Raw genomic sequence first — 19,016 nt, forward strand, 5'->3', positions numbered from 1 at the left:
AAATACGTATTTCCACGTCTGTAACGTCTTCACTTTTTGAGGTATAAGTATCCCCATAAAAATAATTCAACCCCTTTATCAGTCCTTTCCCCCACCCTCTCCCCAACCCCCGCGATTTTCCGAAAACAAGAAAAACATGTTTCTCTTTACTTTTAAAGGAGATTCCAAATATCAGTCTTCATGTCTGTAAAATCTTCAGTTTTTGAGATATTAGTATCATCATTAAAAAGAATTCAACTCTTTTTTCACTTCTTTTCGCCCCTGTTAAGTGGCTTTTCCGAAAACAAAAAAGCATATTCCTGTATTGCTAGAGGCCATCTCAAATACAAATTTTCACGTCTGTAACATTGTTTTTGAGACATACTGTAGATATACTCATTTTTAAAATTCACCCGCTTTTTCAATTCTTTTCATTCCCGTAAGTGGATTTTCCGAAAAAATACCGGTTTCTCTATTTTTACGTCTGTAACGTCTTCAGTTTTTGAGATATAAGTAGGGCCTATCCCCATAAAAATAATTCAACCCCTTTCCTTTCCTCTCACCCCCTTCCCCACCCCTAACAGGATTTTCCGAAAACAAAAAATACATGCTGCTTTATTTTTAAAGGAGATTCCAAATGCGAATTTTGACGTCTGTAACATCTTACGTTTTTGAAATATAAGTTTCCTCATAAACATAATTCAACTACTTCTTCACTCATTCGCCCGCTTTTTCAATTCTTTTCAGCCCCTTAGTGGATTTTACGAAACAAATCGGCGTTTCTTAATTTTTAAAGGAGATTCCAAATATCAGTTTTCACGTCTGTAACATCTTCAATTTTTTTAGATATATGTATCCTCATAACAAGAATTCAACTCCTTCACTTCTTTCCACCCTCCTCCCCCATTAAGTGGACTTTCTGGAAACAAAAGTACGGTACGTGTTTCTTTATTTTTAAAGAAGATTTCAGAACCAACATCTTCAGTTTTTCAGAGATAAGTTATGTATCATCATAAAAAGAATTGAACTCCTTTTTCACTTCCCCACTTCAGTAGATTTTCCGAAAACAAAACTACATATTTCTTTAGCTTTGAAGGAGGTTTCAAATACCAAGTTTCACAACTGGTGCATGTTAAGCTTTTATACTCATTTTAAACATTTTCCCAATTTTTCAGTTCTTTCCACCCCCTCAAGTGTATTTTCCAAAAACATAAAGAAAAGTGTTTCTGTATTTTTAAAGGAGATTTCAAATACCAATCTTCATGTCTGTAACATCTTCAGCTTTTGAGACATAAATATCCCCATTAAAGGATTCAACCCCTTTTTCATTTATTTTCATTTACTCCTCCCAAGTGGATTTCCCAAATATATATATATATATATATATATATATATATATAAGTGTTTCCTTATTTTAAAAGGAGATTCCAAATACCAATTTTTACATCTGTAACATCTTCAGTTTTTGAGATACCAGTAAAAGTACCCTTATAAAAAGGATTCAATCCCTTTTTCACGTATGTTTGCCCCCCATTAAGTGGATTTTCTGAAAACAAAAAAAAATACTTCTTTATTTGTAAAGGAGATTCCAAATACCAATTTTCACATCTTCAAACTGTTAAGTTTTGATATACAGAAATGGTACTCATTTTTAAAACTCACCCCTCTTTTCACCTGCTTAGCGACTGAATATCCAAAAATCCTCCTTTAGTGAGTACGTACACTGTAAATGAAAATGAAAATCCACAGCCTGTTTCCAGTCATTCGACCGGGTCAAGAATGGAATGAATGAAGCCCCCATCTAGCGGTGAGGATAGGAAATGTGCCAGTTGCCGAAGCCTGTCGCACTCCTCTGGAGCTATGATTAATGACTGACAGATGAAATGAAATGTTCAATGGAGAGTGTTGCTGGAATGAAAGATGACACGGAAAACCGGAGTACCGTACCCAGAGAAAAACCTGCTCTACCCCCACTTTGTCCAGCACAAATCTCACATGGAGTGACTGGCATTTAAACCACGATATCCAGCAGTGAGAGGCCGGTGCGCTGCCGCCTGAGCCACGGAGGCTTCACTGTAATTTGCATGTATCCCCAAAATTGATTTGTTTATGTCCAGTAGTTTTGACTCGGCGATGATGAATCAAAGGAGAACAATAAAACTTTGATTTCCACCTGTTCAATACTTTAAAAGCAATTATAAAATTAGGATCTCATCCTTATTTTATTGCTAAATTATTAAAAACATAGGACATGTTTCGTTCTAATTTTGAACATCTTCAACTATACAAGGTTAAAACCAGTAACATTATTCTATAACTTGCACTTATTGTTTACTGTTAACAGACTTAATGATAATAACTGTTTCCAGTATCCTGCAGGTCAGTCAGGCAGGACATGGTATTTTATATAGATAGATAGGTTCATAAATTTTGTGTTCCCTTTCCATTGTATACAATGCTCTGGCATAGGTAATTGTAACAACATTTTATGATTAATATGCTCTACTTATTTTTGTATCTTTGCGCTTTTTCCAGAGCCACCTTAAATGACTCGAAGACATTTGAACTACTGATTGATGTTAGATTCCCAGTGTTGTTCCTGGAAGGAGACTACAAGGCTCAAGGCAAGATTGTGGTGTTCCCAATCAATGGAAAAGGAGTCTACAACATCAGTATGAGTAAGTACACCAACTACAGCAATGCAGTGGCCTTCTTACCAGTGATGCCATTAATCTGGGGAAATTTTGTACTGCATAAGGTAATTCTAGGGTAAGGTTAGAGTATAACAATGACAAGCTTTGAAAATGGAAAAATTACTTGAGTGTGACAGCATCATTTTACTACAAATACAAAAAATGATTATGCTTGTCTTATTCACAGTTCTACTGTAATAACAGCCCATTCCTGAGTGTTCGAATTTAACACAATCCTGAAACCATGTTTTGTACGAATAATTGAATTTAACATGTCTGTTGAGAGAGATAAAAGTGATATATTAAGGTTCATTAACATGGACAAAGCAATGGAATATTTTAAAACTGAAAAATGTGATAATTAACATAATTAACTTATTGTATTTATTAAGGTAGGCATATAAAATACAAAGGAAAATGGATAGTCATTCCAAAACAATGATAAAAAAATTCAGGCATGTAAGCACACCTTTTAACAGAGACACAGAAAATTTTTCAATCTGCAAACCACGAAAATAGGTTGGAAATAAATTTAAGTTATTTGTTTTTAATCATGTATTTTTTATATCTAGGGTAATTAAGTGTAAAAGTTTGGTAATGTTAGGGTAATGTCATTCCTGTTCAGTGGCAACACTGCTTGTTACTGTGTTTACAGACTCCAGTCACAGTCGGTCATTGTGTACATTCCTCAAACTATGCTCCGTTCTTTGTTTCTTTCGTGTTGTCTTTCTAAGTCATATATAGAAATATAGGATCATGGCCAGGAAGAAATAACAGTATAAACGGAATAAACGTCTGCCTCTATGGTGTAGTGGTTAGCGTAATTAGCTGCCACCCCAGGAGGTGCGGGTTCGATTCCCACCTCAGCCATCCTCAAAGTGGTTTTCCATGGTTTCGCCACTTATTCTCTACACAAATGCTGGAATGGTACTTAACTTAAGGTCATGGCCACTTCCTTTCCTATCCCTTCCAATCTTACTATCCCCTACAAGGCCTCCGCTCAGCATAGCATGGAGGCCACCTGGGTGAGGTACTGGATCTCCTCCCCAGTTGTATCTGCAGGCCCAATGTCTCACACTCCAGGACACTGCCCTTGAGGTGGTGAGGTGGGATTCCTCTCTGAGTCTGAGGGAATAACCAAGCCTGGATGGTGAACTCCCTCTTTCCCCATGGGCCTGTCTATTCAGTGATGGGAAGAGTATAAGAAAAGATTAATTGGGCTCAATTAGTACTCAGTTACAAGTACAAATTACTTTTTCAACAAGGAATCAGTAAAATTACAATTACTTTGCAGAATGTTAGTCAAGGAAATCTATTATTTTTTTCTTTTATGTGTATGGGACTGGAATAATACAAAGTTTGCAAGGAAAAGGTATTACCTCATTTTGTGTTTTTTTTAAAGCATAAAAGCATTAAGTAACTATCATCACTAGGTGAGAATAAGCATACCTTGGAAATTTCAAAATGATCTTCTTCCATCGTTTTCACACTAGTGTCCAAACGTTAACCATAAGTTACGAGTAAGCAGGGCAACAGGAAATAGACCGCAAATCGCAGGACATATGCACCTACCAACCTTACGTGTTCGCTCTGTATAGGAAAGGAGTGTTCCCTGCTTTGACTAGAGGCGTAACCGCAAGGTAAATACAGCCAGTGCCTGTGCCCCATATTCCCTCAGTCGTGTTTGCCCTGTTGTAGTGTGCGGAGTGTAGCCTCGTGGTGAACGTGACAACATAATGGCACAACAATGCCATTTGGACCCCGTTTTGCAAGGTAGACTACTTGGCTGCCTGGAAGCAGGCCAGACACAGACCGAAGTCGCCGTATCCTTGAATGTGCCAAAAAGTGTCATTTCCAGGCTTTGGAGACAATTTCGAGACACACGAGATGTTAGTCGTAGGCCAGTACCAGGTGGACCAAGGGTAACCACCTCACAGCAAGACCGATATCTGGCCTTAACTGCCCCTGCAAGACAATTGTTGGCGGAGCTTGCAGCCGACTCAGGGATTGCGTTTCCCGGCAAACTGTGTACCGAAGGCTCAGAACATCACAGCTATTTGCCCGACGTCCAGTGCTGTGCGTCCCGCTCACTCCAGTACAGAGATGGGCCCGTTTACTGTGGAGCCGTCTACATCAAAACTCGACCATGAATGAATGGAGGCATGTGCTCTTCACAGATGAATCCCGCTTCAGTTTGCAGAATTATTCCGTCACACATTAATCTGGAGAGAACCGGGTAGCCGATACAACCACAGGAACATTGTGGAACGGGACTAGTATGGCTGTGGTGGCGTCATAGTGTGGGGCGGCATCATGTTGAATGGCCGTACGGACCTGCACATCTTCGTGGGTGGTCCGAGGAACACTGTTAACACTCGGAGATACAGGGATGAGGTTCTGAGACCACATGTTCAACTCTTCAGAGGTGCGGTTGGTCCAGAGTTCCTATTAACGGACGATAATGCCCGATCGCACCATGCTGCTCTGGTGGCTGAATTTCTGGCTGGGGAAGACATTCATTGCATGGATAGGCCAGCGAGGTCTGCGGATCTGAATCCTACAGAACATGCCTAGGATGCATTACGGAGATGAAGTGCATCCCGTCAGCCTCCACCAAGGACCCTCCAAGACCTTCGCATTGCCCTTTTGGAGGAATGGGATCGACTATCACAAAAGGTCTTGGACCGTCTGATAGAGAGCGTGTCATGTCGCTGCAAAGCATGCGTGGCCATTAGGGGTAACCATACACCATATTAACAGCATATTTTGTTGTGGAAGACCTTGCCAAGCTTTGTTAGTTGTTGTCAAAGGTGCACCTTAGCTATCAGAACCTTTCTGACAATGTTTTTTTTGGACAAGTTGTGTGATATATGGTGTGTGATTCAGCTTCCGTTTGTTCAGCAATCCGTCTGATATTCCTATCAGGTGATATGGCCTTGTTTAGTGATTATGGTTAACTTTTGGATACTATTGTATTTTAGTTAATGAATTTTAGCGTTTCAAATAAGTTTCCATTTTCTTTGCAAATAATTAATGGGTTCTTAAGATTCTCATCGCTAAGCCTTGATGTTTTGGGTTGGGCGAGGGGAGTACATCTTTGCATTTCCTTAAAAGACACCCTACAAGGGCACTTGAAGGAATACCTGAGTTTAATATTAAGAACATCGTTGGTCTTTAGAAGTACTGGAGAGGTAAGAAAGTAACTCATACAGAACTGTTGAAGTTACTAGTTCTGCAGTAATAGAACTGAATAATTTATGTTCATCATCAATTCTTTTCCCATTTCTGATTCCATTCTATGTACCATACATCAGTTATTAGAATGTAATGATTACATTTTAGTTCAAGAAGTACATTACAAGTAAAAGTTAAATTTTGTAAAAAGTAACAATTACAAGTAAAAATGAATAAGAATGTAATTGTTATAGGTAATCCAATTAATTTTACTCAATTACTTCACAACTCTGTGTCTATCCTCATATGACTTTGTTCGCAATTTTTTTCTCTCATTTATTTATCAAGGCATGTGGTGCAGTACATGCTAATATTATAATGGCTACAGAGTATGTATAAAATAAATTAATTCACACTAGTATTATAAGTTTGTAACATCAACAAATTACACATTACACATTTTTAATATCACAGGTAATCAGTACATCATATAAAGGAGGAATGGTCGTTTTGATTGATTCTGACATTTATCAATACACAAATGGAAATATTTTTATGGTCATGAAAAGATATGGACAACCAGTGGGACACATTGAAATGGAGGGAAAGAGCTACAGATGAACCATCAATTCAAATATCTTGGAAGTGTTATCTCTGATACTAGTTCTATAGACAAGGAAATTTCCCACAGAATTCAGACAGGTAGCAACAGGTACAAAATACTGTAGTTAAAGACATAATATAGAACAAGAAAATACTAACAAAATGTAAGAGAGTCATGTATGAAACCTATTACGTACCAATTCTGACTTATGGTTGCAAAATATGGACCATGAGAAATAAAGATGTTAGTAGAATCCAGGCAGCAGAAATGAGATTTTTCCATAGCATGATCAGTAAAACATGGAGGGACAGAGTCCGTAATGAGGAAATCCGCAAGCAGGCTCAAGTTATAAGACTGCAGGACAGAATAACGGCGCAGAAACTGAGATTGTATGGACATATGCGGCGCATGGAAGATAACAGATTACCAAAACAAATCTATGATCTAAAACTTGAAGACAAAAGACCAAAAGACCAAGAGGGTGACTAAGACTCAGGTACAAGGACATGGTGAAGATTGACATTGAACAGTGAGGACGTACTTTGGAAAGCATTAAAGAAGGAGAGAAGTTCAGAGACTGGAAGTGGTGGAGAAGCCTCGTTCGCTGACCCATCACTTAAGATGGAACGTTAGGTTTTTGTATACATAATTGAATTATATTGTTTAAATTTTTCATACTGATACACTGTAAGAGTAAACAAACAATTAAATAAATAATTATGTAAGAACGAAAATATAACAGTCAATTTCATATTCATAACATCTAAAATCTTACTCTACTTAAGACAGTTCATTAACCTCGCTTTGAAAATTTGTAGTGAAGTGGAGTTCTTTACACCTTCTGGCAGTTTCTTCTTCTTTATGTTTCATATAGACCAACTAAGGACCACAACATTTAAATAACACATTTACAGTGAGCAGTAGCGGTAATTGGGAAGTAAAAGTGCGGGGGCAAAAAAATACACACAACAAACAGTTCCCGGGTTTGCAGGATATAGTGGATGGAGTGGGGATTTCATCAATACTGAAGAAAAAAAAGCTACAAAGTGGCAAGCTTTTAGATGCTCTCTGAGCGAATTTCGACAGAGAGGTAGAGATTGACAGTTTACCAATTTAAACATACGAATTTCATTTTGTCCGTATTGAACTGAGAAAGGATGTTAGGAAAAACTTAAAACGGTCCACCTTTTCAATACAAAAATGTTATATTTATTTATAACATGTATTTGCACTTGGGACTAGTTTCGACGCTGTGTTTGCGTCATCATCAGCCAAAATGTGGGAAATAGGCAAGATGTAGGCATTTATATTACACAAGGCGTTACATTAAACAATACACATCTTATAAGGAGATAAAAACAGGGACGAATATAGAAACAAATGAATCGTTGAGAAAACAAAAGTTATACATATTAAAAATAACCTTAACCACATATCTTGCAGTGCGAAAGTGTTCTTCTTGAATGATTCCTGAATATAAAAAAAAAAACACACGCGCACACATTTCTGGAGAGCCAGCAGGCAGGACAAAGTAAAGTGAAACCTTAAGAGTTCTTCTGAGAAGAGTTCCTCATTTTTTCTATGTTCCGACTAACTAATGAAGTCTCCCTTGAGTTCCTGATAAACATACACAACAGGAAATTCTCCTTCACTGTTAACAATAGTTCTAAAGACCAACGGTAAAATTTTTATTTTAAATATTGTACAGAGACGTGAAAGCATGATTTTGAACATGATATAACTCCTTCATATAACCCAGTTTTTTAATACAAGGTGTTGCATTAAATAATACACATCTTACGAGGAGATAAAAACAGGGACGAATGTAGAAACACATGCATCGTTGAGAAGGCAAGTTATACATATTAAAAATAAGCTTAACCACATAACTTGCAGTGCGAAAATATTTGCCTTGAATGATTCCTGAATACAAAACGCGCGCGCATACACTTCTGAAGAGCCAGCAGGCGGGGAAAAAGTAAGGTGAAACCTTAAGAGTTCTTCTGAGAAGAGATCATCATTCTTTCTATGATCTGACTGACTAATGAAGTCTCCCTTGAGTTCCTGATAAACATACACAACAGGAAATTAAACAATACACATCTTACAAGGAGATGAAAACAGGGAAAGTTATACATATTAAAAATAACCTTAAGCACACATCTTGTAGTGCGAAAATATTCGTCTTGAATGATTCATGAATACAAAACACACGCGCATACATTTCTGAAGAGCCAGCAGGCAGGAAAAAGTAATGTGAAACCTTAAGAGTTCTTCTGAGAAGAGTTCATCATTTTTATGTTCCGACTAACTAATGAAGTCTCCCTTGAGTTCTTGATAAACATGCACAACAGGAAATCCTCCTTCAGTTCCAACAATAGCTATGAAGACCACGGTAAATTTCATTTTTAAATATTGTGCAGAAACGTGAAAGCATGATCTTGAATATAATATAACTCCTTCATTTAACCCAATTTTTTACACAAGGTGTTACATTAAACAATGCACATCTTACGAGGAGATAAAAGCAGGGACGAATGTAGAAACAAATGCATCGTTGAGAAAGCCAAAATTATACATATTAAAAATAAGTTTAACCACACAACTTGTAGTGCGAAAATATTTGCCTTGAATGATTCCTGAATACAAGACGCAGGCGCACATATTTCTAAAGAGCCAGCAGGTAGGAAAAAGTAAGGTGAAACCTTAAGAGTTCTTCTGAGAAGAGTTCATCATTCTTTCTATGTTCCGACTAATTAATGAAGTCTCCCTTGAGTTCCTGATAAACATACACAACAGGAAATTCTCCTTAACTCTCAACAATAGCTATAAAAGACCAACGGTAAATTGTATTTTAAATACTGTGCAGAGATGTGGAGGCATGATCTTGAACATGATATAACTTCTTCATTTAACCACCTTTGAAAGTTTCTCTCTATATTACATAGCTTCATTAACACACCATTCTGTAGATGCACAAAATAATCTTGTAATCTTCACAGGTCCGGTATTCAGCTCGACAAGAATATAAAATAGGTAAGTGTGGTAATAACAGTTTTGTGAGATTTTGATTCAATTTTATACAATAAAACTTTCACCATAGGAACAATATTACACATTTATTACAATTAAATAAAAGTATGGCGTGATTATACAATTAAAATAATTCATTATTTGACTACACACTAAGAAACTTATAGACACTAAAGAGACTTGCAAACTGAGGAATGCGAGCGGCAAACGGGTGAATCATACCTGTGACCATGACCTCTTGAGAACTAGGAGTAACACTAGACAACTATGCAGCAGAAAGAAAAGTAAGTGACAATTCTTTCGATAAGAAGTTTATACAGAATTATAATCAAAACCATAAATATATATTTTTTATCTTTCATTACAGATATACCAACAAGCCCAATTTGGAACATATGACAACCATTCAAATTCTACCTCACATTAGAAAGTGTTTATTCACCAACAAGTTTGTTCATAAACAAAATTCTCGTATTGACAACTTAAAATTAATGCCAATACATTTTGTACAAATGTTACTCCAGCAACATCAAGAACAAGTTAAATGTTCAAACCTAGGCAATTATCAACTGTTGAAAATTGTTAATATAGTTAACGAAGTTTCAACGACAACCATACAAGTCAAGCAACATTGAATCAATACAATTAGCCAGATCTCAAAGTGGTTTTTTAAAAATAATTTTAAAGGATGTTTACCAGATGAGTTTCGTCAATAAAATGTTAAACTTAGATAGATTTTAGTCAAATATGTTTTAACTTAAAGACATAATTTTATTGTTATATCAATCAGGTCAATCAGGTTTACATGCATAATTTAATCCAATAGAATAGATTCATGATCTTATATAACCTTAAGTAAATGATAATTGGCTGATGATGCTCACGAAAAAAGAGCGAAACATGTACCATATCAACAACTTAAGAAATATGTAAGTTTTCATTACGTCATTATTGTACTGAATAGGTGGTATTTAACAAAATTATAAGAATTTGTATCACAAGTAGACCTTCAATACGGACAAAAAATGAAATTTATAACCTGCAATAAGTGGTATGTTCCGAGCTGTCAGTGGAGAGATGGCGTGGGAGGACATCAGTAGACAAATAAGTTTGAGTGGTGTCTTTAAAAGTAGGAAAGATCACAATATGAAGATAAAGTTGGAATTCAAGAGGACAAATTGGGGCAAATATTCGCTTATCAGAAAGGGAGTTAGGGATTGGAATAACTTACGAAAGGAGATGTTCAATAAATTTCCTATTTCTTTGCAATCATTTAAGAAAAGGCTAGGAAAACAACATATAGGGAATCTGTCACCTGGGCGACTGCCCTAAATGCAAAAATGAAATTAAATGTTGTATGGCTTTTAGTGCCGGGATATCCCAGGACGGGTCTGGCTCGCCAAGTGCAGGTCTTTCTATTTGACCCGTAGGCGACCTGCGCGTCGTGATGAGGATGAAATGATGATGAAGACAACACGTACACCCAGCCCCCGTGCCATTGGAATTGAACCCGGGACCCTCTGAATGCTGACCATTCAGCCAACGAGTCGGACGCCCTAAATGCAGATCAGTAGTGATTGAGAAACATGCACATATGCCTTCTAGTCATGAAGCAACAACACAGTGGCAGACAGAACATGATGGACTGAACTTTGTAGTTTCATCAGTCGCCTCGTGGCATCAAGTGAGTTGAGAACTCTTTCATCAGATATGTGTGTGTCACCAGTCTATCAATTGCTGATTGGATTCAGTGGTCACGTGGGACACCAAGTCTTGTTCCTTGTGACAATGTGGTTCAACAACCTTCCTCATGGTACTGGGTCTGACACATCACTTCATTTTATGTTACTCATTCATTATCTCTGAAACCCATTGATTGCACAACTTTCTGTAGTCAAATTTTTGACACAATTTTGTAGAGAACTGACCTCGAAACGTGTGGTAAGTGAAGTGACAGAGGGGAAATTGTGAACCGTCTCTTTGCACAAAGGGTGGTGCCAAGCTCACGCATAAAATTGTTGCTGATCAGAGTTGGCCGACCAGAGCGTGGGTCATCATGAACATTCTCCCATCCTTCCTTGAATAACCTCACTCATAGCATTGGGGCTGTGCACTTCATAGATATGACGATGAATCTCTGTCAGGGGAACATTCGTTGCTGCATCTCACACGCAGCAGACCGCTCATTCATCTTAATGAGTTCCATTGCATACTACGAAGCAATAACTCGGTACCAACGTGGCAACAAACTGGTCTTTGTGGGCAAGGAAGGAATGCTGGAAGTTAGTGCACACACATGAAGTAAACACTCAGGATTTTAAAAGATACGGAAAATCAGTCTTTAATTAAAAAATAACCTTTGTATTGTGTCACATTATAAAGGACTAACAGAATATTCAATTAGAGTTACCATGAGCAAATGTTCTTCCAGTGAGATTATTGTATTCTGTTCCAGTTGACGTGACTGCCACATGGAATCTGACCGGTGAACATGTCATCAGGAGACGGCAGGACTACGTCCACATCACGCACTTCACAATGTTTCCTGAGATACAAGACATGCAGGTGTACGCATCTAACCTCTTCACAGGCAATGAGGACTTCAGTAAGTACAGTAGCAAAGATACACAATTAGCTGTCACATTTTTAATGAGCATACACCGCTACTTGTATTTTTCCCCAATACCGGCCAGAGCACAGAGGAACTTTAAGGAGTTCTCTCCTTCATGTTACTGCCTTACATGATGAGTATAGTATACTTTCCAAAATCAAAACGAAAAAACAGAAAATTTGAGTTCAGGACATCACTCACACTCGGCTTTTTAGTTTCACTTTTAAATCCTGGCTATACTTTTATTCTTCACGAAGAAATTTACGGATTTCAAAACTTCACTCCATTTCAGAAGCATGATAAAGAGATAACATTTGACAGACTTCACAATTTTAAAGTATTCCTCCAGCCAACCAATAGCTGTGGTAAACACGGTTGGACCCACACCTGTTACAACTAGATTGAAGCTATGAACATTTTAAACATAGATTTTTATTGCATTTGTTGATTGTATTTTATCTCAAGTTTTTATATGTTTTTAAAGTATATATTATATACAGGGTCTTTATTTGGACTTCTTCCACTAGAGGCCAAGTCGCAAGAGAAATATTCTTCCCTGAGGTTTTCAACCGCCTGCAAAGTAACGTGTTGGTGCCAAGCTTTGAAATTACTCAATTTTTTTTTTTTGGTCATGGTAAATTTGGTTATTATTTTAATCGATTTGGAATCAATCGTCCTGATGACTGCGTGTGCGTTTGCGGATTCTCACAAAAATAGTGGACCACCTACTGTTTGAATGTGCTGCATTTAGAAGAAGAAGGCATGACTTGAACTCTCATTTGAACTATTGCAACACTGCATTATCAAAACCCCTGTATCATTTGTTTAAGAAGCAGTGCTGTTACAAACATTTTATTAACTTCGTCCACTTCATTTTCCGTCGATGAGATACATGAATTCATTTTCATTGTAAAACTGAATATGTATTTTAAATATAACCCTAGTATACTATGGAAAAGAGGGTTCCAAACTGCTTTGGATATTCAATAATAATATACAGGGTCTTTATTTATGCTTGGCAAGGACTTTCTCGCTCGACCCTGGTCGCCGATGACAGGCCGCTATCGGCCGCTGGCGCGCGCGGTTTCCGGCACTTCCTGCAGTTGCTGAGAGCTGAGCTCCGAGATAGTAGGGTGTTCAATGAAGGTACTGCGTACTGTATGTCGTATTGTATAGTGTTTTATTGTGATTGTGTATAGTGCTGTAATGTACGTGAAATATTCGTTACGTGAACTTGTATATCTGCACAATACTTACATTAAGTGCAGAAAATCGTGCGCTAGGACAAGACAAAAGTTTCGAGCAAAATTTCCAGGGAGACCCATTCCTGTCAATCGGACAATAAAACAACCGGCCAAGAGATTCAAACCTACAGGTTCAGTAAACAATAAAAATAGACGTAAAGGTCGTTATCTCCTTAGTGAAGCATGTTTGGTACGAGGATCATAAGTAAAAATACATGGCCCCCTCATAGCCCAGATTTAACAGCATGTGATTTTTATTTGTGGGGAATGTTAAAAAATTTAGTTTATGGGAACAACCCTGAACCATGCTTATCGTATGTTCCACGATTTGACATTTAATTATGTAAATAGCTTCCTTCAGTTTTGTGTGTCAGTCTAATGACGTCCAGTAGGGAGCAGCACACGCTATGTTTTTATCTGTGAGGTCGTTCGTTTTGCTGAGCGATAATTTTTACTCTGTGGAGTTCTTCTGCTGTTCTATGTGGGGCAGATACTAACAATGGCTGCCGCTGTGTTTGGTGTGGCATTTTTATGCCTCAAATATTCATTTAATGTGTTCAAGCCTGGACCTTTCACGCTAACTGCTATTTGATTTTACCATTGATAATCACTGGTATGTGATACTTGGTTTATATTTAAATTTGGTGACGATTTATTCCCGTATGTTACGGTCGATGGCATACATCCTTCCGCTCCGTCATCCGATGTGCTTTGAATGAATGTATTTGTGGTCTTGTTGTTATAATTGGAAAAGGGTCTCTGTGGTTATGATTTGGTGCACTGCGTGCTTTAATACTGCGTGATCCTCATGATGTGCCCCTTGTCTCGACCGCAGGAGATACCAATCCAGGTTGTACAAGGCGCAACATGCCAGTGATGTGAATAAAGTAATGTCCAATTCTGACCTTATGTGTAATTGCACGCCGCAAAAAAACATTTGAGTACGTGAGACCCACTGATAATGACCGTGGAGTCATAATTTATGGTTTGTATTTGACCACGAAATCTGAACGGCCGTTCGTGTTTTATTTTCCCGATACCCTCATTGTGTGTGAGTGAATGTGGTATGCATGAGAGTTCGAATGTGTGGGAGAGGAAAGGTTGATATGCCGATTGACCTGTTGTATTTGTCTTTCAAATTCCGCGCCTTGTTTGGTTTTCAGCGCAGAGCTATATTTATTTATTATTCATGGCTGATGCTCAGCTTGAGTACCCGCCATGTTGGTTTCATATTTGCGCATGGGCGTACCTATTGTATTCTTTGATCTGTCTTGGCTTTGATTGGTCCATGGAGGCTGTGCTCAGTCTCATCTGTCGTTATTCTTATCTGCCTTTTGTTCTCCGGCACGGCTTATTGTTGTGCGAACGTTTCGCATTGTTAGTTGCCTGATATGGTATATGGTGCAGTGCCTTGGATACTTGAATCTTGGTAAAACGGGCGACCTGGTTGAATAGTTTATGATGAAAGGAAGCTGCTGGTATTGTAATAGCGATGTGTCGAGGAGCAGTGAGCATTTTAAATTACGTATCAATATTTTTGAAGAGTATTAGTGAGTTTTCACGCCATGTTTCAACTATGTGAAAAAGAACAAGGTATGTCCATCGGTATTACGATTAATTTCCCTATTTATTTTGTGTGATTTTCTTTTCTTGGTTTAATTTTTTTCTCTCATATTTATTTAATAAATCCCCTGGTTTAAACCATTTCTTCTTTTATTTCAAATAGATGTAGTCTTGCCCTTGTTCCCTGATTACAAGGGGGGGTTTTCAGCTCAGGGTTATGTATGTGCCTTGCCCAGTCGACACGATCCGGGCCTCAAATATTGTTCCCCATGAATATTTCACTAAGGTATTGCTTGGATCGCTGATTTATGTAGTGATAGATGGGGAGGGTGTGGCTCAACCCTCACACACTAGATGAACTTAAAGACAATACAAGAGCTGCAATTTCATCCATCAGTGCTGAAGAACTTGGTAGAGTAACCGAAAACTTCATTAGGAGATGCCGATTATGTGTGGCAGTGCATGGGTAACTTTTTCAGCAGAAACAGTAAACATGGTGAGTAAAATGCATGATAATGATTTTGAGCACCGTATTCTGCCGTACATACGCACGCGCGGTAGCCGGCAACTGAACTGTCACTGGCGGCCAAGATCGAGCGAGAAAGTCCTTGCCAAGCATAAATAAAGACCCTGTATATATATATATATATATATATATATTGTTTGTTTTTGTATATGTTTTTAATCTTTGTGTTACTTTAAGCTGAAGATGACCTTTAGGCTGGATTGAAACATGTCCTATGTAGCTTTTTAGACAGACCATTTATTAAATGGCAAACATGTATTAAATAGGTGGACTTTATACAATTAAATTCTTTTAGAATTTTTCTTAGATATTTAAGGGAACCTGGGAGACATTTTTTTATTTTCCACAATTTTTGAGCAATCACAATGAAATTGTTGTGGAATATGTAGGACTATAATAGATCTTAATTTCAGCTTAATATCCTTATTAGTTTATGAGATATGATGTACTTTGTGTTTATGACACTCATGAAACAGGCAACTTTCAAAAAGTTCCCTGAGGGATGGATTTTTACCTGAGAGTTTGAAAACTTGTGAAATGATTCTTCCTTAAAACATTAAAAAACTCAAGGAAGGAATTTTTGATTCACCCCATGTTGCTCAATTCACTCCTGTTTCAATTTTTAAATTTATTTAATGTAATTTTCCACTAATTTTCTGTATATTTTGCCCCATAAAATGAGTATATTGAAGAAGAATCCAAAATGACAGCTGTTCGTGGACCTGTGGAGGATAAAACCAGCCTTCGGGCTGAATACCCAACAAACATTTAAAGCCAATACGGAACCGGAATGAAGTTCATAACTTGTAATACAGGAAACACTCAAAACAAAGAAAAGTAAAGCAAAATTCAACCCAAAAGCTATATCCATGAACATTATGTGTGGTCTCTTTTTAAAACAACTTGGTTTCTCAGTATGCTACGTTATTAATTAATGCTTTTCATTTCTGTATTCCAGATAAGGCTGCACTAGAATTTGCCAACGAGTTTTGGCCTGTGATCTACCGAGAAATGCTGCCATTTGCCAATGATGCGTGGGATAGGATCTTAAGAGAATACGCAAACAGGATATTCCTGAAGGTCCCATTCAAACAATTATTTCCTTAGCCCAAACCAGGAAGATTTATTCACAATGAAAGGGAATTACAGATATCACTTTGAGAGAGAAAATAAGACTTTGTAAAGAATGGAACACAGTAAAGGCAAAATGATTCTTACAAACCAATTTGCCGCACCTACTGATTTTGCAGACGGATCTATTGCTGAAAAAAAAATGGAGGTAAATCTAATGTCTTTTGAGATCACATAGAATATTTAAAAAAAGGATCTTTCCAGAAAGCAATGGGATCAGAAATCCAACAATAAAGTCTATTGCTTCTGAGGCTGCTCTTCCCCCTCCCAAAGTGGAAAACAGGATGAAATCCAAACAACTGGGAGATTGCAGATTGTTATGTAACACTGACATAGAGTGCAGCAGTAACAGCACAGGCACACTATTATTGCCACGGCCACCAAATTAGACAGATCAGAGAAATTACGCTGTTGCCAAGGTTATATCATTTCGAAACATAAGGCAGTTTGCTCTCTCATAATCTCCTGATGTTACTTAGTAAAATATTGCAAAAAATTAATACTAAAAGCTTCAGGAAAGACTGCTGATTTCAGCAGTATAACTATTTTCCATATGAACCACTTTAAGTAATTATTAAGAATAAAAGCCTGAACAAGTAAATTTAAATACATAAAATCGTGTATTGAAATTTTCAGTAAACAGCCACATTTTTGTTTCTTGAGCCAATAAAATTTTGTCTGCGGGAAAGTTATAGAAAACTGTCTGACTTAAATTATTTATCTGAAACATGTCTTTTCATTTTCCTGGAAACTGGCCTGGAGAGTGGCCATATAAATATCACCAAAGCTGAAGTCGTTCGGGTCGCGTGCACCAGCACAGGACGAGTACTTTCAGATTACATATTAAACTGTATCAGTTTTATTAAAATATTTTTATGTTTATGGTTTGCAACAATATAACTTGAATACTATTTATCACACTGTGAATATAAAAAAAAAAGAACTACTTAAAAAATACGTGGACCTGGAGTGGAGCCGCTTTGACTACACAACACTGCACGATCAGTGTTGCCAATCCATGATCAGAGATAAGCGACTCTCGATGGTAGAAAAAATATCTAATTCCCGCCATGGGAACTTAGAATTTCCATTCTCGATCATCCGTCGCTTCGCCGTTCCCATATCTGACAACAGCGCAGTTTTCTTCACCCACATAATTCAGTGGCGGCAGGTTTCGATTTTTAGAATAATGTCAGGAAGATTCCAAACAAGTATTACTCTCTTGTCCAAGTTTATTTGGTGTCTTTTGAGTTTACCCCACACCAGTACTGGAGTGGAGTGAGTCTTTTGATCAGTCAACTTAAGAGAAATAAGAAACCAACTACCTATAAAGACATTACACACTAAGGGACTTACGGTGAAATACCGCTACCATTGTTATTAACTGCCTCTGTGGATCAGTGGTAGAGTGCCGGCCTTTGGATTCCAAGATAGTGGTTCAAACCCGGCAGTGGAAGTCAGATTTTTGAAAGGCTGAAAAAAGTCCATTACGCACTCGATGTCGTAAGATGTCCACATGTAAAAGATCTGTTGTCAGACATTTGGTGTTTACCCGACAAAATTAATTAAAACTCAGCCATAGACGCCCAAGAGAGATTCGGTTTACTTTGCCATCCAGTAAAATGGTCTGTCAAAATTGGTGAGCAGGCAGCCAGATGCTGTCAAATTTAAATGGTTGCACACAGTAGCTGAGGCCATATTATGATTATTATTGTTATTATTATTATTATTATTATTATTATTATTATTATTATTATTATTATTATAAACATGACAAGATCCTTTGTACTGCTTGTGTTCCATTCTTTCTTTTTCCATTTGTAGATATTCTGTACATGTGTCTGTAATTTCATTCCTTTTAAAAGAAGTAAATAGCTTCCACATTCTTGTTCCACTTGATTAATAATGGCACAACTCATGCTGAATACAACAATGACAGTGTCAGTATCATAAGCAAGGAGCAGAGAATGACAGTATATAAATAACGCTGTATCCATGTGAATACTCCACGCATATTTCAAACGATGGCACCGAATAACACAGGTGCACACATTATTCAGGATAAGGTTGTTACCTCCCTATCGCCAGTTGTCAGCCAAAAAAACAAATCATCTAAATATTAAAAATAGGCTGCACGATTATATGAATGAAATGAGACAATACAAATATGCAGGTACAAGTAAAATGTTCCCACTAAAAGCTTGTAACTCGAGTTCTACTTTTTGTTATTGTGGAAATCTGATTACAGCATCCAAAGATTATGGCAAGCTGTTTAAAAACAAATTGAAATATTACTTATGAATTATCTCACGGAAATGAAACACAAATAGAAGGGTTTTTATTTTTTTCAATTCCCCACTCTAAATGTAGGGTGCGCAGATTATTCACGTATATACAGTGTTTTTTATGTTCTAGAATTCTGCCAGGATTTGACTAACTTTATGAAACTGAATTAGGA

At 37.3% G+C, this 19,016-nt stretch overlaps 1 protein-coding gene across 1 annotated transcript in view; it reads left to right on the top strand.

The window, feature by feature from the left end:
- Positions 1–18,753, top strand: part of LOC136885473 (circadian clock-controlled protein daywake) — a 47,168-nt gene extending 28,415 nt beyond the window's left edge. Inside the window, exons 4-6 of the mRNA XM_067158049.2 lie at positions 2,515–2,657; positions 11,939–12,088; positions 16,386–18,753. Coding sequence (XP_067014150.2) covers positions 2,515–2,657; positions 11,939–12,088; positions 16,386–16,534 — 442 coding nt within the window. The 3' untranslated portion in view covers positions 16,535–18,753. The remainder of the gene's footprint in view (positions 1–2,514; positions 2,658–11,938; positions 12,089–16,385) is intronic.
- Positions 18,754–19,016: the final 263 nt, after the last annotated feature.

Source organism: Anabrus simplex, chromosome 14 (assembly GCF_040414725.1).
Source record: "Anabrus simplex isolate iqAnaSimp1 chromosome 14, ASM4041472v1, whole genome shotgun sequence".
Taxonomy (NCBI): Eukaryota; Metazoa; Arthropoda; class Insecta; order Orthoptera; family Tettigoniidae; genus Anabrus; species Anabrus simplex.